This window comes from Erythrolamprus reginae, chromosome 10, assembly GCF_031021105.1.
Source record: "Erythrolamprus reginae isolate rEryReg1 chromosome 10, rEryReg1.hap1, whole genome shotgun sequence".
In the NCBI taxonomy this organism is placed as follows: domain Eukaryota; kingdom Metazoa; phylum Chordata; class Lepidosauria; order Squamata; family Dipsadidae; genus Erythrolamprus; species Erythrolamprus reginae.
The window spans coordinates 36392832-36418132 of record NC_091959.1 but is presented as its reverse complement, the minus strand read 5'-3'; the positions used below and the strand labels follow the sequence as shown (position 1 = coordinate 36418132).

Genomic DNA, 25301 nt, shown 5'->3' with positions numbered 1-25301 from the left:
ATAAGTTTTATGCTTAAGGCCTTCTACCATTTTTGTAGCCCGTCTTTGGACCCGTTCAATTTTGTCAATATCTTTTTGTAGGTGAGGTCTCCATAACTGAACACAGTATTCCAAATGGGGTCTCACCAGCGCTCTATCTAAGGGGATCACAATCTCCCTCTTCCTGCTTGTGATACCTCTAGCTAGGCAGCCAAGCATTCTACTGGCTTTCCCTACTGCCTGACCACACTGTTCCCCCATTTGGAGACTGTCAGAAATCACGACCCCTAAATCCTTCATTCATTCAGTGTTGATCCCCTTTCCCCTACAAGGTGACTTTGGACCACAAGGTTACTTTACATGAAACTGCCACACTTTCAGAATCAGCGCCCGAGCCTTCAAAAAACCCTTCCTCGATCTGTCCCCCAGGTTTGGTATCCAGCCAATTGCAAATTCTAGTCTTGCCAGACCTAACAAAAATCCCACTATTAAGGACCATCTTTTTGTCACGTTTCCCTCTCAGTAAGCGAAAACCAGATTGCCCATCGTGAAGGATCAAAGCAGCCGTATTTCACCTTCTTCCCTTCCTAGACTTGAAGAATGACCGAATTCAAATACAGTGGTACCTCTACTTAAGAACGTCTCTACTTAAGAACTTTTCTTGATAAGAACCAGATGTTCAAGATTTTTTTGCCTCTTCTAAGAACCATTTTCTACTTAAGAACCCGAGCCTGGAGAAATTTCCCAGGAAATTCGAGAGCGGCACAAAGGCCCGGCCAGTTTCCTGCCATTCCCCCTTTAATCCCAGCCATCTTGGGCTTTTCTCGGCTGCTAGAGGAGCCTTTCGGTGGTGCTTAAGGAGGCCTTGGCAGTCCAGAGCAAACGAAGCATTTCCTTTTCTCTGGGCATTTGGAGAGAGAATAAACCTCTGCCAGTGCCCAGAGAAAAGAAACGCTCCCTTTGCTCTGGGCAGCGACTGTCCTCCTCCTCTTCTTCCTCCTCTTCCTCCCACTCAAATTCCGAGCTTTTATTTCTTTCCTAATGGGTTTGCACGCATTATTTGCTTTTACATTGATTCCTATGGGAAAAATTGCTTCTACTTACAAACATTTCTACTTAGGAACCTGGTCACGGAACGAATTAAGTTCGTAAGTAGAGGGACCACTCTAATATCTGCATTTTACCACTGGCAAATGTATTCCTGGTCTTGCAATATGCCAGAGTGGCACTTTCTCATTGCTCATCCGTCTCTCTGGCTTCCGAGAGGCCTCCTTATAGTTATTGTCAGAGGACTCCGGAAAATGTGCACTTTCATTATTCAGTCGCTCTATTAATATTTGGAACCACTTCATTACATTTCGGAGCGTCCTGACACTTTGCTTGCTCCTTTTCTCCTCTCTGCCTGGCTGCCACAGATAATGTAATAAGGGTAATAAACAACCGAGCTACCGTTTTCTCTCTCTCTCTCTCTCTCCTTTTTTAAATTGAAAAGGAAGCAAAAACAGGGCCTTTATTTATTGAACGTGACCACCTTCTCGAGGGTGGAGAAAGAAGGTAACCACCATAAAGCTGGTAATTTGCAAAGCCCTTAATTGACAAGATTTAAATATCTCCCACAATTAAAACTTAAACCGGGAGACTGGGTGTTGTAATTTATAGGGATTGTGCGTGCCAGCATAAATGCAGGAAAAAAGGACCAGTCAAGAAAGCTTTGTTTTGAAACAACACCTCTTTGTTGTGTGGTTTTTATAAACCCTATTGAGGTTGCGTTATGGCACTGTACACATGAAGGAGTGTCGGGTAAAACCCAAGAATGACATAGAACAATTCAAGGGTCCAGATCTTTTTTTCCTTACACACAACAGACAGAATCTTGCCAGGATAAACCCTTAAACTCTCAACTTTTCAAATCCTCCCTTGCAGCATCATAAATCCAGACACCGAAAAAGCAGGTTGACGTGTCAGTTGTTCTATGGAGAGGTCCCTGCTCCTTTTTGCAGAAAAGATAAGATGAACAGAAGGGAGAAAAGAGAATGAAAAAAAAAATCACCCTTTCATAAGTGTCAGTAATTATTCATCTATTTAGCTGAGGTTCACGTCTTCAGAGTCGAACGCTTTTTCCTGCGTTTTGAACCAGAGTTAAAAGAATTCCAAAATGCTGCTGGATGATTATTAAAAAAATAATAATATTAATCATCGGAGCGTTACTTAATTTGGACAGCAGCCATTAATTAACCACCTGGTTGAAGCTCTCGCCTCCTGCATCCGTGCTCGTGCAGTACATCGGCTTCTGTAGCTTCCCAAAATAGTACCATCAAACGATGCACACTCTCTCGTCAACGGAGGGAAGAGCGATTAAAAGAAAAAACTGTTGCAAGCAAGAACGCCGCCGCGTATAATACGCCTTAGCCGAACAACGTCTGTAGGACCTACAATGCTAAATTATAAATCGAGAATGAGTGTCTCCTAGCTTCATTTGGATGCAGCTGAAGGAGGAACATATGGTTTGCAAACAGGGTCCCCTGGGGGGCGAGTGAGAATGTCCTTTCCGCAACACCCGGCATACAAGCTACATTTCTCTACTACTCCCTGTTTCTATGGTTCTGGCTAAAGGGGGCCTTGGAGACGCTGAAGATTGGCCAGTTTTAAAATTCCTTTTCCGCAGGCAGGGAGTGGCATTCCGAAGGACTGGGTGAAAATTCAGCCATGGTGTTAAAAAGGGAGCTGGCTTTCATTTTGGCCTCTGGGTGACTCATTGGATGGCAACTCTCCCTGGGCTTGTGACTTGCAGGGTGTGCAGTTGATAAGTTCCAGTTTGCACCCAGTTAAGGACTTGGGGACAAACCCGTGAGTCACCCAGAGATTGTGTGTTACAATGGACATGAAAGCCCACTTTGAGCCAATCACCAGGAGTCTGGGAGTTCTAGTTCCGCCTTAGGCATGAAAGTCAGCTGGGTGATTTTGGGCCAATCACCAGGAATCTGGGAGTTCTAGTCCTGCCTTAGACATGAAAGTCAGCTGGGTGATTTTGGACTAATCACCAGGAGCCTGGGAGCTCTAGTTCTGTTTCAGGCATGAAAGCCAGCTGGATGTGGACTAATCACCAGGAGTCTGGGAGTTCTAGTTCCACCTTAGGCATGAAAGTTGTCTAGGTGATTTTGGGCCAATCACCAGGAATCTGGGAGTTCTAGTCCTGCCTTAGACATGAAAGTCAGCTGTGTGACTTTGGACTAGTCACCAGGAGCCTGGGAGCTCTAGTTCTGTTTCAGGCATGAAAGCCAGCTGGATGTGGACTAATCACCAGGAGTCTGGGAGTTCTAGTTCCACCTTAGGCATGAAAGTTGTCTAGGTGATTTTGTGTCAATCACCTGGAGACTGGGAATTCTAGTTCCTCCTTGGACAACCCCCCCCCCCCCCCCCAGATAGATGACTTTGGACAGATCACCAGTCGATTGTGAGTTTTTAATCCTGTTTTAGGCCTGAAAGCCAGGTGGGTAATTTTGGGCCAATCACCAGGAGATTGTGAGTTCTAGTTCCCCTTTAGGCCTGAAAGCTGTCTGGGTGACTTTGAGCCAGTCCTTCTCTCGTCATAGCCCTAAATTTTTGTACAGAGGAACATTCAGCTTCCCAGAAATAAGGCCCAATGCTCTTTCTCCCACTTCTGGCAAAACCCGCACATTACCTACCCCAAAAAAAGCATTTGGCAATTTATTTTCTTCCTCCCCTCCCCTATAGGGGGGAGAAAAAACCTGGATCTGATTTGTAGAAATGCAACGGAGCAAGATTTCTTCTTCTTCTTTTTCTTCTTCTCCCAGCTTGACGGATTTGATTGGGATAATTATAACACCATGAGAGCTTTTTTGGCCTTGCTAAAAATAGGAGGAGCAAAGGGGAACTTGGTGGACTGGCAAACAAGCTGGAATGATAATTTCTGCAGCAGACAAAACAAGCTTGAGAAATGTATGTGGGTCGGGGGAGGGCAGCTCTAAACTTTCAGCCGTGCCTCAAGGTCGCTCTTTGGGGCAAGGCAGAATTTAAATAGCTAATTTTATTCTATTTATTTGAAACATTTTGCACAGGGAAAACACCGCTGCGTGAACTAAAACATCCAGGATACAAATCGTGTGTGTGTGTGTGTGTGTGTGTATACTGTATATATATATATATACAGCTTGTTTCCACAAAAATAAGACATCCACTGATAAAAAAAACCCTATTGGGCTTTTGAGTGCATGGCAATAGAAACATAGAAGATTGACGGCAGAAAAAGACCTCATGGTCCATCTAGTCTGCCCTTATACTATATCCTGTATTTTATCATTGGATGGATCTATGTTTATCCCAAGCATGTTTACATTCAGTTACTGTGGATTTACCAACCACGTCTGCTGGAAGTTTGTTCCAAGCATCTACTACTTTCAGTAAAATAATATTTTCTCACGTTATTCTATTCTTCCCCCCAACTAACCTCAGATTGTGCCCCCTTGTTCTTGGGTTCACTTTCCTATTAAAAACACTTCCCTCCTGAACCTTATTTAATCCTTTAACGTATTTAAAGGTTTCGATCATGTCCTCCTTTTCCTTCTGTCCTCCAGACTATACAGATTGAGTTCATTGAGTCTTTCCTGATACGTTTTATGCTTAAGATCTTCCACCATTTTTGTAGCCCGTCTTTGGACCCGTTCAATTTTATCCATATCTTTTTGTAGGTGAGGTCTCCAGAACTGAACACAGTATTCCAAATGGGGTCTCACCAGCGCTCTATACAGCGGGATCACAATCTCCCTCTTCCTGCTTGTTATATCTCTAGCTATGCAGCTAAGCATTCTACTTGCTTTCCCTACTGCCTGACTGCACTGTTCACCCATTTTGAGACTGTCAGAAATCACTACCCCTAAGTCCTTCTCTTCTGAACTTTTTGCTAGCACAGAACTGCCAATTCAATACTCAGGTTGGGGATTCCTTTTCCCCAACTGCATTATTTTACATTTGGAAACATTAAACTGCAGTTTCCATTGCTTTGACCATTTATCTAATAAAGCTAAATCATTTGCCATATTACAGATGTCTCCAGGAATATCAACCCTATTGCACACTTTAGAGTCATCAGCTTAGATCAGATCTCATTGCGCTCTGCAGCTATTTGCAACTCCAATTTTTGCTTTCCCCCCTCCCCACTTTGCTGACCCGGCTGAAGGAAACTTCACTCCGTGTGCTCCCCTTATGTCACTCACAGATATTAAAAAGAATAGGACCCAGAACAGAACCTTGTGGCACAGCGCTTGTAACCAGGCTCTGCTCAGAATACTCGCCATTAACAGCAACCCTGTGATATCTATGCTTCAGCCAGCTGCAAATCCACTAAACTATCCAGGGATTAAGTCCAATATTCACTAACTCAGTGTTTTTCAACCAGTGTGCCGTGGCACACTAGTGTGCCGTGAGACATGGTCAGGTGTGCCGCGAAGCTCAGAGAGAAAGAAAGCAAGGGAGAGAGAAAGAAAGAGAGAAAGAAAGAAAGTAAGAGAGAGAGAGAAAGCAAGAGAGAAAGAGAGAGAGAGAGAAAGAGAACAAGAGAGAGAGAAAGAAAGCAAGAGAGAGAGAAAACAAGAGGGAGAAAGAGAGAGAGAGAGAAAGAGAGAGAAAGAAAGCAAGAGAGAGAGAGAAAGAGAGGGAGGGAAGGAGAGAGAGAGAAAGACATAGAGGGAGGGAGGGAGAAAGAGAGCAAAAAAGAGAAGAAGGAAGAGAAAGAAAGAGGGATGGAGAGAGAGAAAGAAAGAAAGAGGAAGGAAGGGAGACAAAGAGGGACGGAGAAAGAAGTAGAGTGAAGGGGAGGAAGAGAGAGAGAGAGAGAATTTTTTTGTCCAAACTTTTTTTAGCCGCCCCCCCCCCCCCTCAATGTGCCCCAGGGTTTCGTAAATGTAAAAAACGTGCCACGGCTCAAAAAAGGTTGAAAATCACTGCACTAACTTATCTATCAGCAATAAGGCCAGGCGCTTATTTCGGGGTTCAAAAAAAAAAGGTACATAGATAGGTAGGGAGGGAGGGAGGGAGGGAGGGAGGGAGGGAGGGAGAGAGAGAGAGAGAGATGATAGATGATAGGTAGGTAGGTAGGGAAGGAGGGAGGGAGGGAGGGAGAGAGATGATAGATAGAGATATGATAGATGATAGATAGAGAGAGAGAGAGAGAGATGATAGATAGAGATATGATAGATGATAGAGAGAGAGAGAGAGAGATGATAGATGATGATAGATAGATAGATGATAGAGAGAGATGATAGATAGATAGAGAGAGATGATAGATAGATAGATAGAGAGAGAGAGAGAGAGAGAGATCATAGATGGATAGATAGAGAGAGAGATGATAGATAGAGAGAGAGAGAGAGAGATGATAGATGATAGATAGATAGATAGATAGATAGATGATAGATAGAGATGATAGATGATAGATAGATAGATAGATAGATAGATAGATAGATAGATAGATAGATAGATAGATAGATAGATGATAGACAGACCGTGTTTCTCCCAAAGTGAAACAACCCATGATAATAAGTCCTATCAGGCTTTTGACTCCATGGCAATAAGGTAAAAGCACTGGCAGGAGTTGCAGGGGGCCCATTTCCTCCCCCCTCTTTTCTCAAAAGCTGATCGGCACCCATTTGCCTAGCTATCCAGCCTGAGGCAGGGGGCGACCCAGGAAGGACAGCGTGGGAAACACAAAGCAAATTGTCACCCCAGAGAGCGACTGGTGAGGTTGTAAGTCAAGGACTTAACACTTCACTTGAACAATGATGATCATTCAAGCCACTCCCACCTGGTCACATGGCCGGCAAGCCACTCCTACCCAGTCACATGACCATCAAGCCACACCCACAAAATAAGCCACACCCACAATGTGGCAGTAAAATTTTTGGCTGCCCATCTCCGGCGCGTACACACACTTTCAGCACCCGAGGAAAAAATTTATTAGATTTGTATGCCGCCCCTCTCCGGAGACTCGGAGCAGCTAAACAAAACAAACAAATATTCTGCCTTTTAAAAATATTTCCTAGGATATTTCATTTTTCTAGGAGAGGGGTGGGTGCTAACTTCCTATAAAAGAAAAGGGAGGGGAGGAGAAACAGAACTCCAGAAAGTTTTGTTTGTAAGCGTAAACCAAAAACCAAACCACCCAAAAAACCCCTCCAGTATTACCGTGAATGAAAAATGAATCACGCTTTCTCTAAGATTTATGGGCCAAAAGGCCTTCCTTTAATTGCTTTTTTGGGAGGGGGGGAGGGAGAGACAAATCTTACCAACGCATATCGAACAACAGTAATGACTAAGGGATTAGAAGTCTAGAAGAATAAACCAAAGAGCCGAAATCGCTCGACGTAACCAATACAAATGAACTTGCAGCAAGCGAATTCTTGCTTAGGATAGGCTGTTTTTTATTTTTTTTTGTGGTATCTACTGTTCCCTGGCAATTTATCAATAGATAAGATCAGTCGGTTTGAAGATGAACTTCGCTCAACAGATGGGTTGAATTGTTTTCGCCTGTCCCACCCCCATGTCCCATGGCCAGAATTCTTGCTGTTACCGGCAGGAGATCACTAAAGAACATTCTCTGATAGGCAGCATTTATCTAGTTTTGCTTTCAAGATGGATTCACATTTTTGGTTGGCTGTTTTTGACCAATAGAATCCAATTCACTTTTTAATTATAATTTTTTTTAAATGCAGTCACTCACTGCTGGGAACGGAGTTTGTGTGTGTGTATGTATGTGTACGTAAAACTACCTCTGCAACTCCGGTTGACAAGAAGAGGAAATTAAATTTTTTCTTTGCGCGGAGAAAAGTGACTCCTTTTAGAAAAAACAAAAAACCCTTTTAAAGTTGTCATTTTTCTTTCTTTCGGCCTGGAAATGGCTGCAGAGTTGAAATTGGCCGACTAGGTTCAGATTTGAGATTGGCTCTTTGGGAGCTGGGTGAAGGGAACGAGCTGTGAATCCATAGCAGCAAAGAGTGAAATAATTTTGTTGGGGTGGGTGCTTATTTCATTCTTTCTAGGTAGGGTCTCATATGTAAATATGAATTATGATATCCCTCATTGAGTATCTGTGTATCTGTGTACAGATGCAGGTGAAATTACCCCAAATAATGCAGATATTCACTATTTGTTACCATAACCTTAACCCCGCACTATCATTCAGACAAATTCTTTAATTTAATTTAATTTAATTCAATATACATGCAATTTTGATGCATACAAATGATTAAGAATTTTTTAAGAGGATAAAATGCAATGGACGCTAATATAGATGACATATAGCTAGATGATAGCTAGCTAGCTAGCTTGCTAGCTTGATTGATAGATAGATGATAGATAGATAGATAGATAGATAGATAAAGATAGAGAAAGAAAGATAGATAGATAGATAGAAGATAGATAGATAGATAGATAGATAGAAGATAGATGGATAGATAGAAGATAGATAGATAGGGATGGATGGATGGATGGACGAGAGAGGGAGGAAGGAAGGAAGGAAGGAAGAAGGAGGGAGGGAGAAGGAAGAAAAGATGAAAGAAAGAATTAAAAGTGGAAAAGTAAAGCAAAGAAGAAAATATATAGAAATAACCTCTGATTCTCTATACTACATCAGTTAAAAGAACAATTCTAAATTTTACCCTTTGCTTTGTGTTCTATGGCTTAACTATTTTTTTCCATAATCTATTCTTTCTAATCACCCCAACCACAAATCATAAGTTCATTTTCTTATGTTACATACAAAAATATCTACAAAGTTTCCACTCAACAGTAAACACTTGATTGATTGTATATTTAGGATTCTTTTTTTTTTCCAACTTGAGGTTCTGTAATGTGTTTGAGTTTAGCTCCCATAGTCCTTTGGTAATGACTATTAGAGGATTATGGGATCAGGAATCCCATGTTCCTGGAGGCTGCCAGGCTGTACAAATCTACTACCGGTATATACATTTTGACTCTGAGGGAGAACAGCCTCTACAAAATCACAACAGTAATAACATTAATGAAGACAACTCAGATGATTACGATGAAGAAAATCTGCTTGACCACGGAGGTTGGTAACTCATGGTTGATCAATACAAAAACATTCATGAAGTCTCAAAGCGAGGTTCTGATAGACCTTCCTTTCTTTCTCCCAAGAGTGGTGCTTCAGGACATATTCATGTGCCTTTCTCACAATCTGACTGTACAAAACTGGGTCCTTCATCAAAGTTTTGGCCATCTGGACAAATTCCTGAAAAGGAAGGGTGTGGAGTAGGGCCATTATTAGTAGTATTCTATGACTAACGGTGGTACTTCTCAAAAGTCCCTAAGAAAGCTCTCTGCCCTGTTTTCAAGGGTCCACCAGATTAGGAAGCAAATGCCAGATTCATGTTCTACCAGAAGATTGCCCAACATAGTTTTCCAAAACCCCAAAATAACAATACAAAGTGTAGGATCTTTGGGCTTCTCTGAGATTAGTGTTTTCCCCCCTGATCCAATGAAGTAACAAGATCATCAGGTAACAACACTGGTAATGTTCCCTAATTGGATTAGGACATATTGGCAAGAAAACAACCAAGCTTAGAGCCGGCTGTCTTTCCTCTGCTTTCTCTTCCTCCTCCTCTAATCCCCACTCCCTTCTAGCACTCATGATGTAACCAAGTTGGATCATGAACATCTGCAAGCAAACAACCAAGCTCAGAAAGCACCAGGGACCCTTCATAAATACAGATATTTGCCTCTATTGGTGATGTTACAAAACAAATACTCAAAGATATTGTCAATTCTCTGTATACCTCAAAGATTTTTGCATTACGATGTATTCATTTGTTTACCTTTTTACACCCTTTTGATCCCTTGGACCCTTCCACCCCATTTCCCCTCCCTTGTAAAGCTCAATAAACTATTTTTTAAAATAATAATGATGATGATGATGATGATGATGATGATGTCAGGCTGAAGCCATCGTTTTGAGTTAGAGACATTGGCCTGCCACAAGTAGAAAAGTACTGTGGGAATTGGGGAGAGGTGGTTGCATGAGAGGGAAAAATACTAGCCACAACAAATTCTTTCCAGAGATTCAAGGTCATTCTTTGATCAGCACAAGCCAGAAGGACAGGGGAGGATCATGGACCTTGAGAGAACCGGAGTGGTCCATGTGATGAACCTGTGGGTGTGGGAACGAGGGATGAACCTTAACCCGGGTGGACAACTGTAGGAAAAGTTAGTATTGGGATGACTACAGTGCATAACCAACATAGCTCTGTTAATAAATTGGAACTGGGAAGAAGGCCAAGGTTTAGACTCTGATTTATTTTTCTGATGTTATTTGGAACACTGACAAATAGTTCTGATTCAAGGGGGGAAAAAAACCTGTTGTAACCTATAAGAACAAAAGAGTCAATCCTAAACCCTGCGGGAAACAACTGACTTTGGGAAGGAACATGTTAAGCGCAACATTTTCCTTGAATTTTTTTTCCCATAAGGGGTTAGCTATATCAAAGACTAATGAAAACGGAACATCTAACTTCCTGACTATACTTAACAGCATTCATCATGCTTACAAAAAAAGAAAAAGAAAAGGCTTAAATAGAAAATGTATTTTCCACTTGGTGGTTTTATTTAATCTGGGTCCGCATTTTTTATTCTTTAAAAGCGTAGCATTATTGCACGTATCTGATTATTGATGGGGAAATGAAATCTAATTTATGGGATCAACAGGATTAATTCCCCCGTAATTCCCCCCTTTCTCTCCCCAGACCCTTCTTTCTGAGTTTTAATAACACACTCTGGTTAATTAGGAGATGGGGTGAAGCTTCACAGCAATGTTGAGAGGACTTAAAATCTCAGTGGTTAGGCACTTTCACAGCTGTGACCCGGGTGCCACAAACGGTTCGAAAGCTTAACACAAATAAGATCAAGGTTTTCATTATGGTAGTGGAGCTATAAATTATCTGGGAGGTGACACATCCTGCGGGCTACCCAGACCGGGGAGGAGAGGAAGAATTAGGTCCCGATTGAAAGCTTAACCCCCAAGTCAGCTTTCAGCACCATGAGCCATGGACAGCTCCAGATATGGAATTATTTCATTCTCCTATCCAGCATCATTCAGGAGACAACTGAGATAGAATAGATAGGAGGGAGGGAGGGAGAAAGAGAGAGAGAGATGGAAAGATGATAGATAGATAGATAGATAGATAGATAGATAGATAGATGGATGGATGGATGGATGGATGGATGGATGGATGGATGGATGGATGGATGGATGGATGGATGGATGGATGGATGGATGGATGGATGGATGGATGGATAGATAGATAGATAGATAGATAGATAGATAGATAGATAGATAGATAGATAGATAGATAGATAGATTAGATAGACAGACAGACAGACAGACACAGACAGACAGACAGACAGATAGGAGAGAGGCAGACAATATATAAATATAGATGGATAGATAGACAGACAGATAAGAGAGACAGACAGACTGAGAAGCAATCTATGGAATATGGATGGATGGATGGATACAGATGATAGATAGATTGATGAGAGAGAGAGATACAGATAAGATAGAGATATACAGATATATGATATAGATATGTAGGTAGGTTAGGTAGGTAGGTAGATGAGAGAGAAAGAGGGAGATAGATAGATAGATAGATAGATAGATAGATAGATAGACAGACAGACAGACAGACAGACAGACAGACAGACAGACAGACAGACAGACAAGGGAGGCAGACAATCTATGGAATATGGATGGATGGATGGATGGATGGATGGATGGATGGATGGATAGATAGATAGATAGATAGATAGATAGATAGATAGATAGATAGATAGATAGATAGATAGATAGATAGATAGATTAGATAGACAGACAGACAGACAGACAGACAGACAAAGACAGACAGACAGACAGACAGATAGGAGAGAGGCAGACAATATATAAATATAGATGGATAGATAGACAGACAGATAAGAGAGACAGACAGACTGAGAAGCAATCTATGGAATATGGATGGATGGATGGATACAGATGATAGATAGATTGATGAGAGAGAGAGATACAGATAAGATAGAGATATACAGATATATGATATAGATATGTAGGTAGGTTAGGTAGGTAGGTAGATGAGAGAGAAAGAGGGAGATAGATAGATAGATAGATAGATAGATAGATAGATAGATAGACAGACAGACAGACAGACAGACAGACAGACAGACAGACAGACAGACAGACAGACAAGGGAGGCAGACAATCTATGGAATATGGATGGATGGATGGATGGATGGATGGATGGATGGATGGATAGATAGATAGATAGATAGATAGATAGATAGATAGATAGATAGATAGATTAGATAGACAGACAGACAGACAGACAGACAGACAAAGACAGACAGACAGACAGACAGATAGGAGAGAGGCAGACAATATATAAATATAGATGGATAGATAGACAGACAGATAAGAGAGACAGACAGACTGAGAAGCAATCTATGGAATATGGATGGATGGATGGATACAGATGATAGATAGATTGATGAGAGAGAGAGATACAGATAAGATAGAGATATACAGATATATGATATAGATATGTAGGTAGGTTAGGTAGGTAGGTAGATGAGAGAGAAAGAGGGAGATAGATAGATAGATAGATAGATAGATAGATAGATAGATAGATAGATAGACAGACAGACAGACAGACAGACAGACAGACAGACAGACAGACAGACAGACAGACAGACAGACAGACAGACAGACAGACAAGGGAGGCAGACAATCTATGGAATATGGATGGATGGATGGATGGATGGATGGATGGATGGATAGATACGGATAATAGAGATAGATGGATAGATGATAGAAGTAGAGAGAGAGAGATACAAATACAGATATGATAGATGATAGAGATATACAGATAGATGATACAGATATGTAGGTAGATTATGTAGGTAGATGATAGATAGATAGATAGATAGATAGATAGATAGATAGATAGATAGATAGATAGATAGATAGATAGAAATAAACAGATAAAATGATGAGAGACAGAAAGATTGACAGTCAGACCAACCCAGGATGCAGCGTGTTTTAACTTAATTATTACCTGGGGGGTCAAATATAATAATCCAGTTGTTTGGTGTACAATTACAGCAGCGTTTCCTGGAATATTCCTTGCCAGCACGGGGACATTTAAATCCATTGCCTGTAACACAGAAAAGGCAGGGCTCACATATGCTAGAACTGAGACCTTGCAGATAAGTCTGATGTGGTTAAATTAGTAGCAGGTTTTTAAGTGAACCTGGTTTCCCCATTGATTTTGCTCCCCATTGATGGGGACATACAAATCTAATAAATAATAAATAAATAATAAAAATAATTCTGGGACCCTGCTACCATCACAAATAAGAGCCAGTTGGCAAAGCATTCTTTTTTGATCATTTGACCATGGGGATTGTTGTGACCTGCACAATTAGTAATGGACCCAGAGGATTCAGAGACAGTGGAGGTGCGGTACAGGCCTCTTGTGTTCCTGGCACCCGAGACTGACAGTGAAGAGGATGTGGTGTCAGAGCGTGAAGAACAACCAGGGCCTTCTGCTCCTCCTGAGATGAATGACTCAGGGGAAGAGGAGTCCCTTCTTGATGCTAGGATTCACAGGGTCCCTAGGAGGCAAGAATGGTTACTCAGGAAGAGGTTTACTTGTGAGTAGCACTGCTAACTACTGGGCCACACCTTCAAGCTATTTAAAATGGAATCATTCGTCACTCCAGTGCAGAGAACAATGTCATTCATCTAGACAACTAGTCCCACAGAGTTGGCCTTCTCCAGGTCCCGTCAACTAAACAATGTCATCTGGCGGTCCCCAGGGGAAGAGTCTTCTCTGTGGCGGCCCCGACCCTCTGGAATCAACTCCCCCCAGAGATCAGAATTGCCCCCACCCTCCTTGTCTTTCGTAAATTGCTTAAGACACACCTATATCGCCAGGCCTGGGGGAATTGAAACACCTCCCCCAGGCTTACAGAGTTTTATGTATGGTATGCTTATGTTGTATGGTTTTAAATGACGGGTTTTTAGATGCTTTCTTTTAATTATTACATTTGCTACATTGTATATTGTTTTTATTATTGTTGTGAGCCACCCCGAGTCTATGGAGAGGGGCGGCATACAAATCTAATAAATTATTATTATTATTATTATTATTATTATTATTATTATTATTATTATTATGTCAATTCAACACAGTAAACGAGATCACTATGCTGGATTTCGTATTTCATCACCAGTCAGGCACTTCCCAAGCACCTAGGACTGCGTGATGTAGCGGCGAATTATGTTTGCCGATCCCAGTAAAGAGGCTTTTGCAATTGACAGATGGAGATTTTGTCAATTCCGATGGTTTTCAAATGTCCGCTGAGATCCTTTGGCACTGCGCCCAGCGTGCCAAGTACGACTGGGATCACTTTCACTGGCTTATGCCAGAGTCGTTGCAGCTCAATTTTTAGATCTTCGTATTTCACTCATTTCTCTAGCTGCTTCTCCTCAATTCTGCTGTCCCCTGGGATTGTGATGTCGATGATCCATATTTTCTTTTTCTCCACAATCAGGATGTCTGGTGTGTTATGCTTCAGAATTCGGTCAGTCTGAAGTCGGAAGTCCCACAGTAGTTTTGCTTGCTCATTTTCGACCACTTTTTCAGGCTTATGATCCCACCAGTTCTTTGCCACTGGTAAATGGTAGTTCCGGCACAAGTTCCAGTCAGTCTGTGCGATCTTTTTGCAGCAGCTGAGTATGTGATCGATTGTTTCATCTGTTTCTTTTTTTTAATTATTATTATTATTATTATTATTATTATTATTATTATTATTATTCTGTTCCCGTATTTCAGGTTGTGCTTTAAAAGGACTACATTCTTGGCCTCCTTAAAGAGATCTGGGCTTCCAGCCAATTCTGTAAGGCAACAGTAGGAAAACCTACTGCAACCTACTATTTAATTGCTGTATTTATCTATTTCTGGGACTCTGTCCAGCTACTAAGACTTTGACAATTCAGTGCATTAAAGCTTTTGCTAGCATTTAATTTCTTTGCGAAAAGACTCAACTGCATAAAACTTTACATAGTAAAACTTCTATTAGTTAATCAGGTGGTGTGCGTCTGATTTCTGGGGGACTCAGCACTGGGAGAGAACAGCGATGCTGTAGGTCGTAAGGGTGGGTGGGGGGAGATCATAAATCTTTTTTTTCCCAGTGCTGTTGTAACTTCAGTCACTAAACTAACTTTTGGAAATCGAAGGCTACCTGTAATAGGGAGGGAAGCTGAAATTCTCAGTTCTTTTTGGGAGAGAGATTGTTTTCAGAGAAAAGAGGTACCTTAATCCATAAAGATTAATCCATTAATTTAATTGGCCTTCAGAAGTTGTGGGAGCTTCATCACTGGAAGCTTTCAAGAAGAGACTGGATTGCCATCTATCAGAAATGGTGTAGGGTCTTTTGCTCTAGATTACCTCCAAGGTCCCTTCCAACTCTGTTAAACTGTATCTGTATCCAACTCATCTGTTGAACTTCTGTTTCAAATATGCACGCCCACATCCTGCTATTACATCAGCAGGAACTATGGTGGCAGATGGCGAAGGCAGGAGGTGAATGCTTGGCTTTGTACCAATCAACCAAACCTACCTGAATGGATTATGCAGTACGCAATTACTGCCCTAAATGCCTGAGCCTTTTAAAGGCAGTTGTCCTTTCCTTCAGCAAGGTGACTGTGTGATTAAAAATACCTGCAATTTGGATGCACTAAAATGTGATAGCTGACAAGGTGTTCAACCTTTCCAGAAGCAAACCCCCATCCAGTTGATGTATTGTTATTTTTCCTCCTCCTTATCCCTTCACCTGTTGAGCAAATATTAAATCCCGGGGCCAAATTATGAGGATAGAACTCTCCAATTCTGCAAAATTTATCACATGTGGTGGAGTGTAGTCTGAATTCCCAGAAGGGGGGTGCTTCCTTATGGAGGACCAAGAGCCAACAAAGTTTAGAGAGGTAGGTTGGGAGGAAGAGAGTTAAGAAGGCTCTTCTCTAGAAGTTCTTAGAGCATACATCCCAATATTTGGAGGGCTGTCCCAGAGAGGAGGGGGTCAAACTATTTTCCAAAGCAACCAAAGGCCAGACAAGAAATAATGGATGAAAACTGATCAAAGAGAGATTGAATCTAGAAATAAGGGAGACATTTTCAGACAGTGAGAGTAGTCAACCAAAGGAACAAAAGTTGCCTTCAGAAGTTGTGGGAACTTCATCACTAGAAGTTTTCAAGAGATTGGACTGCCATCTATCAGAAACAGTGCAGAGTCTCCTGCTTAGGTAGGGGGATTGGACTAGATGACCTACAAAATCCCTTCCAACTGTTAATCTGAATCTAAGATGATCAAAGGCCTGGAGTCTAAAACATGTGAAGAGTGGTTACAGAAACTGGGCATGGCTAGTCTATGTTCTGCCCGCGTGTTTCAACCGCCCGTAATTACAGGGTAATTAGTCCAGGAAGACACACACCACACGATAAAAGGAAAACCCAAAAGTTTTTATAAACAGAAAAACAGAAACAGCTCCCTTTTTAAGTGTCAAAGGGATTTTCTGGTACACACAAGGCACAGGTTAAATGAAATTCAATTGCTCACCCAATAACTGGGAAATTGAGTCCAATTCTAAAGTCCAGAGAGTACACACACAATCTTGAACAGCACAAAAACCACGATCTTGACGAAACAATGAATCAGATAAACTGCCATGAGGCTAAAACAACAGGCTGCACTTTTATCTGTAGCACTAATTACAGCAGCCCCACCCAACCACAGGTGGCCTCATTTTCTCTTGTAATAATCCTTCAGTTGTTGTCTCCTATGCATCACTCTATGCATGCGTGGATGTGTCATTAATTCTTGTTCAGAATCCAGGGATGATACAGATGATTGATCTCCTCCTAGACTGTCTGCCAAACTCCCCACTTCCCTGTCACTCACGCTTCCTTGGTCAGAGGAGGCTTCGTCGGCAGATTCCATCAGGAGAAAAACAGGCCTGAGACATGTGGATGTTTCCCCACATCCACCTGCACATTCCTTGGGGCAGGAGCTGGGCCAGAGCTAACCACAACAGTCTAGTGAAAAGAAAGCCGGCCCGAGTCTGCGGAGAGAGGTGGCATGCAAATCTAATGAATGAATGAATGAATGAATGAATGAATGAATGAATGAATGAATGAATGAATAAATAAATAAACAAACAAAATCAGAGGAGACAGGATAGCAGTTTTCCAGTATTTGAAGGGCTACCACAAAAAGGAGAGGGTCAAGCTATTCTTCAAAACATCTGAAGGCCAGACAAGGAATAATGGATGGAAACTGATCAAGGAGAGATTCAACCTGGAAACAAGGAGGAATTTTCTGACTGTGAAAGCAATCAACCGATAGAACAGAAGTTGTCTTCAGAAGTTGTGGGAGCTTCATCATTTGTGGCTTTTAAGAGGAGACTGGACTGGCATCTGTCAGAGATTGTGCAGGGTCTGCTGCTTGGGTGGGGGGTTGGAGTAGACAACCTACAAGGTCCCTTCCAACTTTGTTAGTCTGTTAATCATATTTTTAATGATGGCAAGAATGGCTTTAGTCTGGCAAGATTCTGTTTGAAGTTGAAGAAACTGCTGAAAAGAAACTCTACGTCTTCCTTGGTTCTTGAGTCCTGACATTTGTCCATCACAATGTGAAATCACAACTGCCAGTTCTTTAGCTGGTGCTGGCCTTCATACACATCATGTTCTTCCCAAGAATCTTGGGTGTTGTTATTATTATCAGAATAGCCTCTTGGCTCATATTCAAACTTTATCTCCAACGGGCTTTAGAGATCTCCAGTTCTCTAAAAGCTGGATAAATATGGCCTGAAATATCCCATATTCTCTCTTCCCTCTTCTTCTTTTTAATGAAACTGGTTCAAAGCAGCACTTATTTATTTTTCTTCATCCAGACACCCCCCCCAACCCTCGGGGCTGCAGTTCCATTTTCATCCTTCCTGGCCAAACTGCAGTCCTGGTTAATGAAATGGGCATTTGACAGATGGCGTTCCCGCCTGTTGGCCATTTCAGGTAGGAGAACCTGGTCTAATTAAAACAGCCCCTGCCTTCTTTGGTTTTTCTGAGGAGCTATGCCTGCTTTATTATCCCAGGCAGCCAGATTGTCTGACTCTTTAAGAGAAACTGGGCAAAATTTAAAACAAAGGCAGACCTATAAAGAAAGCGGCTACTCTGATGTCCCTCCACTCAGGCAGGTGGAAAATAATTAGACACAAGTAGACTTTGAAAAAAGTGCAGAGAAGAGCAACTAAGATGATGAAAGGCCTGGAGACTAAAACCTATGAAGAGCGGCTGCAGGATTTGAGCTGGCTAGTTTAAAGAACAGAAGAATTAGTGGGGATATGAAAGCAGTATTCTAGTACTTGAGGGGCTGCCACAAAGAAGGGGGGGGTCAAATTATTCTCCAAAGCACCAGGAGGCTGGATGAGAAATAATGGATGGAAAGTGATCAAAGAGAGAAGCAACTTTGAATTAAGAAATAACTACATCTCTACAGAAATAGAGCACAAAAATAATGAAAATCATCTTGAATTCATTTGGGTCAATATTAAAGTGGGTGGGGGAAATGACATTACCATAGGTCTATACTATAGGACAGTGTTTCCCAACCTTGGCAACTTGAAGATATCTGGACTTCAACTCCCAGAATTCTCCAGCCAGCATTTGCTGGCTGGGGAATTCTGGGAGTTGAAGTCCAAATATCTTCAAGTTGCCAAGGTTGGGAAACAATGCTATAGGCCACCCAACCAAACAGAGGAAGTAGATGAACTTTTTGCTAGCCAGCTAAGTAAGGTATGTAGGAAGCACACCAGAATAGTAATGGGGGATTTTAACTACCCTGACATCAACTGGGAGACAAACTAAGTGGAAGATCCAACATGTTCCTAACAAACCTAGCAGACAACTTTGTTACCCAAAAAGTAGAGGAGGGAACTGGGGATCAGCCATATTGGACTTAATTCTCACTAACAGAGATGAAATGATAGAAGATGTTGAAGCTACAGGAAGGAACCTTGGGGGCAAGTGCAATATTGGAATTCAACATAATGCAAACACAAGCAGTAGAACAAAGTCAAACTAGACTTTAAGAGAACTGGTTTCATTAAGGAATAGAACAGAATAGAATAGGGAATAGAATAAAGAGTGGAGTGGAGTGGAATAGAATAGAATAGAATAGGGGATGGGATGAGAGGGGAGGGGATGGAATAGAATAGAATATAATAGAATAGAATAGGGGATGGAATGGAATAGAATAGAATAGAATAGGGGATGGAATGGAATAGAATAGAATAGAAGATGGGATGGAATGGAATAGAATAGAATAGAATAGGGGATGGAATAGAATAGAATAGAATAGAATAGGGGATGGGATGGGATGGAATAGAATAGAATAGAATAGAATAGAATAGGGGGTGGGATGGAATAGAATAGAATAGGGGATGGGATGGAATAGAATAGAATAGAATAGGGGATGGGATGGAATGGAATAGAATAGAATAGGGGATGGGATGGGATGGGATGGAATAGAATAGAATAGAATAGGGGATGGGATGGGATGGGATGGGATGGAATAGAATAGAATAGGGAATGGGATGGGATGGGATGGAGTAGAGTAGAGTAAAATAGAATAGAATAGAATAAAATAGAATAGAATAGGTTCTCCCTTACTTGAGAGGTTGGACTAGAAGACCTCCAAGGTCCTTTCCGTTATTCTGTTACGTGCTATTCTTCCTATTCTGCCCAGATCTCCCACAAAAACCCAAACATAAACCATTGATTTCTTTTCTCTCCACCCGTAATTTACACGGGAGAATCTTGGAGCTGTTGATGCGGCCGCAATTATTTTTCTTTCCAAGCTGCACTTCCGATCCTCGGGGTCTCGGTTAAAAGAGGGGAGCTGAGCCCAAAGGGTTTTAACCTTGTCCAAACCTTCCTGAATTTGATTTCCAGCTTCTCCAGGTAGGAAATCCAGAGAGGTTTTCTGACCTTTCTGAAGATCTTGAAAAGGAAGTGGAAACTTATGTTCTCTGCGACTTGCTTTTTTCTTTTTGGCTTTTAAAAACTTTTCTCTTGGTACCCCAACTTTGAGGTGGTCACAGTTCAGTGAGCTATTTAGCTGTTGCAAGATTCAGAGGAAGACGAGACCAATAAATCAGCAATGGAGAATTGGCCTCTCCTGGTTGTAATTGCCAGACTAAATCAAAACTGACTTTTAATAATAGGGTTGATTTAAACCGTACACAGTGGGCTTCATTCAGGAGGTTTTATTAAAGAGCAAAAATTTTCAGCTGTGTTCTCCCCTCTGCAGTCTCTCTCTTTCTTTCTCCCTCTTTCTATTATTCTCTCATTCTCTCTCTCGTCCGTTCTTTCTTTCTGTCTCTGTTTCTTATTCACTCATTCTCTTTCACTCTCTTATTCTCTTTCTTTCTTTCTCTTTCTTTCTTTCTTTCTCTCTCTCCTTTATTCTCTCATTCTCTTTCTCTCTCTTATTCTCTCATTCTCTTTCTTTCTGTTTCTTTGCCTTTCTTTCTTTCTTTCTCTTTCTCTTTCTCTTATTCTCATTCTTTTTCTTTCCCTCTCTTTCTCTCTTTTATTCTCTCATTCTTTCTTTTTCTCTTTCATCCTTTCACTCTTTTTTCTCTCTCTCATTCTCTCTTCCTGTCTCTGTCTCCCTCCCTCTCTCATCATTTTCTCTCATTCTCTTTCTGTCTCTCTCTCCCTCCTTCTCCTCCTCTCCCTGTCCTCTCTCTCTCTCCCTCTGTGTGTGTGTGTGTGTGTGTGATTGTATTCTAGGTCTCCATGAAGATCCAAATCAATGGGCCAAACGGGAGTGCAAACTCAACACTGTGGGCCAATTTGACAAAACAGTTCAAACAGCTTTGCCTGTTTTACAAAAAAAAAAGTTTTCTCTTTTTGAAGGCCAACAAAGACGACAAAAGTTTTGGAGGCTAAACCATGCAATGAATGTTTGAAGGAACAGGGTTATGTCTATTTTAACGAAGAGAAGGTTGAGGGGGTGACATAATAGCAGTCTTCCAATATTTGAAGGGCTGCCTGAAGAAAGAGGGAGTTAATTTATTCTCCAAAGTACCAGAGGGCAGGACAAGGAGCAACGGATGGAAATTAATTAGTTTGGTAGGGAAGGTTTGCCTATTTGCCGATGACTCTAAAGTGTGCAATAGGGTTGATATTCCTGGAGGGGTCTGTAATATGGTAAATGATTTAGCGTTACTAGATAAATGGTCAAAGCAATGGAAACTGCAGTTTAATGTTTCCAAATGTAAAATAATGCACTTGGGGAAAAGGAATCTGTGTTAGCAAAAACTTCAGAAGAGAAGGATTTAGGGGTAGTGATTTCTGACAGTCTCAAAATGGGTGAGCAGTGTGGTCGGGCAGTAGGAAAGGCAAGTAGGATGCTTGGCTGCATAGCTAGAGGTATAACAAGCAGGAAGAGGGAGAGTGTGATCCCCTTATATAGAGCGCTGGTGAGACCACATTTGGAGTACTGTGTTCAGTTCTGGAGACCTCACCTACAAAAAGATATTGACAAAATTGAACGGGTCCAAAGACGGGCTACAAGAATGGTGGAAGGTCTGAAGTATAAAACGTATCAGGAAAGACTTAATGAACTCAATCTGTATAGTCTGGAAGACAGAAGGAAAAGGGGGGACATGATCGAAACATTTAAATATGTTAAAGGGTTAAATAGGGTTCAGGAGGGAAGTGTTTTTAACAGGAAAGTGAACACAAGAACAAGGGGACACAATCTGAAGTTAGTTGGGGGAAAGATCAAAGGCAACATGAGAAAGTATTATTTTACTGAAAGAGTAGTAGATCCTTGGAACAAACTTCCAGCAGACGTGGTTGGTAAATCCACAGTAACCGAATTTAAACATGCCTGGGATAAACATATATCCATTGTAAGATAAAATACAGGAAATAGTAAAAGGGCAGACTAGATGGACCATGGGGTCTTTTTCTGCCGTCAGTCTTCTATGTTTCTATGTTTCTAATGAAGGAGAGAACCAATCTGGAATTAAGGATAAATTTCCTGACAGTGAGAACAATGAACCAGTGGAACAGCTTGCCACCAGAGGTTGTGGGTGCTCCAACACAGCAAGTGTTCTTGCCGAGCCTCCAAGAATCAGATGCACACCACCGGATTAACTAAATAATGTTTTACTATGTACAAAAGTCTTATGCAGTTGAGTCTTTTCGCAAAGAAGTTAAATGCTAGAAAATCTTCATTGCACTGAAATATAAAGTCTTAGCAGCTGGCCAGAGTCCCAGGGATAGATAAATAAAACAACTAATTACTAGATTGCTGTAGGTTCTCTTATCGTCAACTTACAGAATTTGGCTGAAAGCCCGGAGCTCATCAAGAAATCTGAGAATGTCATCCGTTTAAAACACAAGCCAAAATACAGGAACAGAAACTAGATTTCTAAGATGAACAATGTTGTGTACTGCAGCGGAGTGACTCCATCTTAAATACCCTGAAGGTGTGGTCCAATAGCCAGCAGTGCTACTCACAAGTAAACCTCCTCCTAAGTAACCACTCATGCCTCCTAGAGGCCCTGTGAATCCTAGCATCAAGGAGAGGCTCCTCCTCTTCTCCCGAGTCACTCATCTCAGGAGATGCAGAAGGCCCTGGTTGCTCTTCAGCCTCTGACATCCCGTCCTCTTCGCTGTCAGTCTTAGGTGCCAGGAACATAGGATGTCTCCACTGTCTCTGAGTCCTCTGGGTCCATTACTTATTCGCAGAATGCAAACGGGCCAGAACAGGAAGTTTTTAAGAAGAGATTGGACAGCCTTTCGCCTGAAATGGTATAAGGTCTCCTGCTGGAGTAGGGGTTGGACCTCCAAGGTCCCTTCTCAACTCTATTATTCTATGTTCTATGTCTCTTTAAGAGTTTTGAGGAACATCAACAGAAGGAGGACACAGGACACGGTTCTCCCCACCAGGAAATAAGGAAGAATTACCTCTAAAATCGCAGCTGACATCCCTTCGGATAAAGAACTGTTAACAACAGCAAAACAGTTTTTCATAATGGCGTGAAGATCTTCCTGGGGGACTTCTGGCAATAAGTGGACCCCATCTGACCTACAGGAGTAAATCCAGCTTGTTAATCATCTTCCAATAGTTGGCCGGTAGAAGCAGCCTTCCCCTTACTATCAAAACTAGGCACAAGGTCTTTATGTGAGTGGCGCTCAAATGTACAACCGTGCAGTCATTCAGCAAAATCCAGGTTCCCTCGTTCGCTTTCCTTGTGGCGAAAGTTGCCAATGGAGATCGCAGGACTGCAACAGTCGTATATGTACACGCCAGTTGTCAAGACCCGAGTTTTAATACACACGATTGCAGGAAATACTGGTAATCTCATTGCAAAAGCCAGTCATGATTGTTTTCGGAGCTGTCAAGACTTCAAACAGTCATTAATGTTGGTTATTGGTTGGTTAACTATCAATAAGGTGTTGGTTGTCACCTTTAAAGCCCTACATGGCTTAAGACCAGACAACTTACGGGACCGCCTTCTACCTAATACCTCCCAGCGGCCAATAAGGGCTCACAGAGTCGGCCTTTTCAAGGTACCGTCTGCCGAACAATGCCGGTTGGCGGGGCTGTGTGGGAGGACCTTCTCTGTGGTGGCTACGATGCTTTGGAATCAATTACCTTCAGAGATCCGGGTTGCCCCCACCCTACCAGTCTTCTGGAAAGCTGTTAAGACCTGGCTTTTCCGGTGGGCCTGGGACCATGAAAGATTGAGAGTGTCTATGGTTTTAAGGGTTCTTAATGCATTTCTATATCGTTTTTTAAATTATTGTCGTATTGTAACCCATATTTTTTACACTGTTTTTATTATTGTTATTATTGTAAGCCACCCAGAGTCCAATTGGAGTTGGACGCCATATTAATTGCATAGATGAAGATCAGTTCATACTTTCTTTTTTCAACTACTGCATATATAATAATGTAGATTTTAAAGGATTACTTTTTATGTATTAATTGGATTGATGTTACTATTGTCTATATATGTTGTGAGCCGCCCTGAGTCCTCGGAGACGGGCGGCATACAAATCCAATTAAATAAATGAATGAATGAATGAATGAATGAATGAATGAATGAATGAATGAATAAATAAGTTCGTTCGTTCATTCAATTTTTATGCCCCCCTTCTCCTTAGACTCAAGGCAGCTTACAACATGTTAGCAGTAGCACTTTTTAACAGAGCCAGCCTATTGCCCCCACAATCCGGGTCCTCATTTGACCCACCGCAGAAGGATGGAAGGCTGAGTCAACCTTGACCCGGTGGTGAGATTTGAACCGCTGACCTACAGATCTACAGTCAGCTTCAGTGGCCTGCAGTACTGCACTCTACCTGCTGCGCCACCCCTGACCAATTGTGCCATGGTTTTAAGCTTTGTGTTCATGGTTTTTTTTTAATTGTGTATTTCTATGGAATGTCCAACATAAACTTTCCCTAAACTGCTCACTTCCCCCCCCCCTGAGTTCTGCAATTCTTAATTTCTTAGACGTCCGTCCTCACAAGAGGTCAACTGTGAATTCATTCATTTGAATTATTTATCCACCCATACATACATACATATATATATATATATTGTAAGCTGTCTCCTGGAGCAATTCTAGCCGGCGTGTTCTGAAGCATGACATGGAATTTAGACCGTTTCTCCTGAGGCTGGGCCACAAGGCCTCGCCAAATGTCAAGCGCTGAAGCACAGAGCCAACCTATTTCAATGAGAACCGCTTAGTCAGGCTGTTATTGATTTCTTGGGGAAATTAAGAATAGGAGCCTTAAAGAGCAACTGGTCTCGTTGTCAATGCAGCCTCACCTAGCCTGCCATCTCCTGGATACGTCGCAATGCGATTCCCAGTTCCTGGATGCAGGAAGGGGGGGATATTAAATTTTAATCACGCTTCCCTTTTTCTGCACGAATACGCGGGAGCCTAAATGCCGTGCTTTCTGATTCTCGCTTCTTTGTAACCCGCGATGGCTTGCTACCGGAATGCAGGGGTGGGAAACAGGCAGGACGGGGTGGAAGGCAGTTCCACCGGCGGAAATGAAGATGCGTGTGCAGCTCCAACTGATTGGCGGCTGTCACTTCCTGGATTACTGGCCTTGGCTCAGATCTTTTTTTCCCCCCTGCTGCTGCTTTGTCTGCGCTCCTTG

The 25301-nt window shown here is 41.9% G+C and overlaps 1 protein-coding gene across 1 annotated transcript in view; it reads right to left on the bottom strand.

The window, feature by feature from the left end:
- Nucleotides 1-8181: 8181 nt before the first annotated feature.
- The window catches only part of GLT1D1 (glycosyltransferase 1 domain containing 1), a 62784-nt gene continuing 45664 nt past the window's right edge, over nt 8182-25301 (bottom strand). The window contains 3 exon segments of the mRNA XM_070762525.1: nt 8182-9241; nt 13107-13205; nt 23094-23214. Coding sequence (XP_070618626.1) covers nt 9071-9241; nt 13107-13205; nt 23094-23214 — 391 coding nt within the window. The 3' untranslated portion in view covers nt 8182-9070.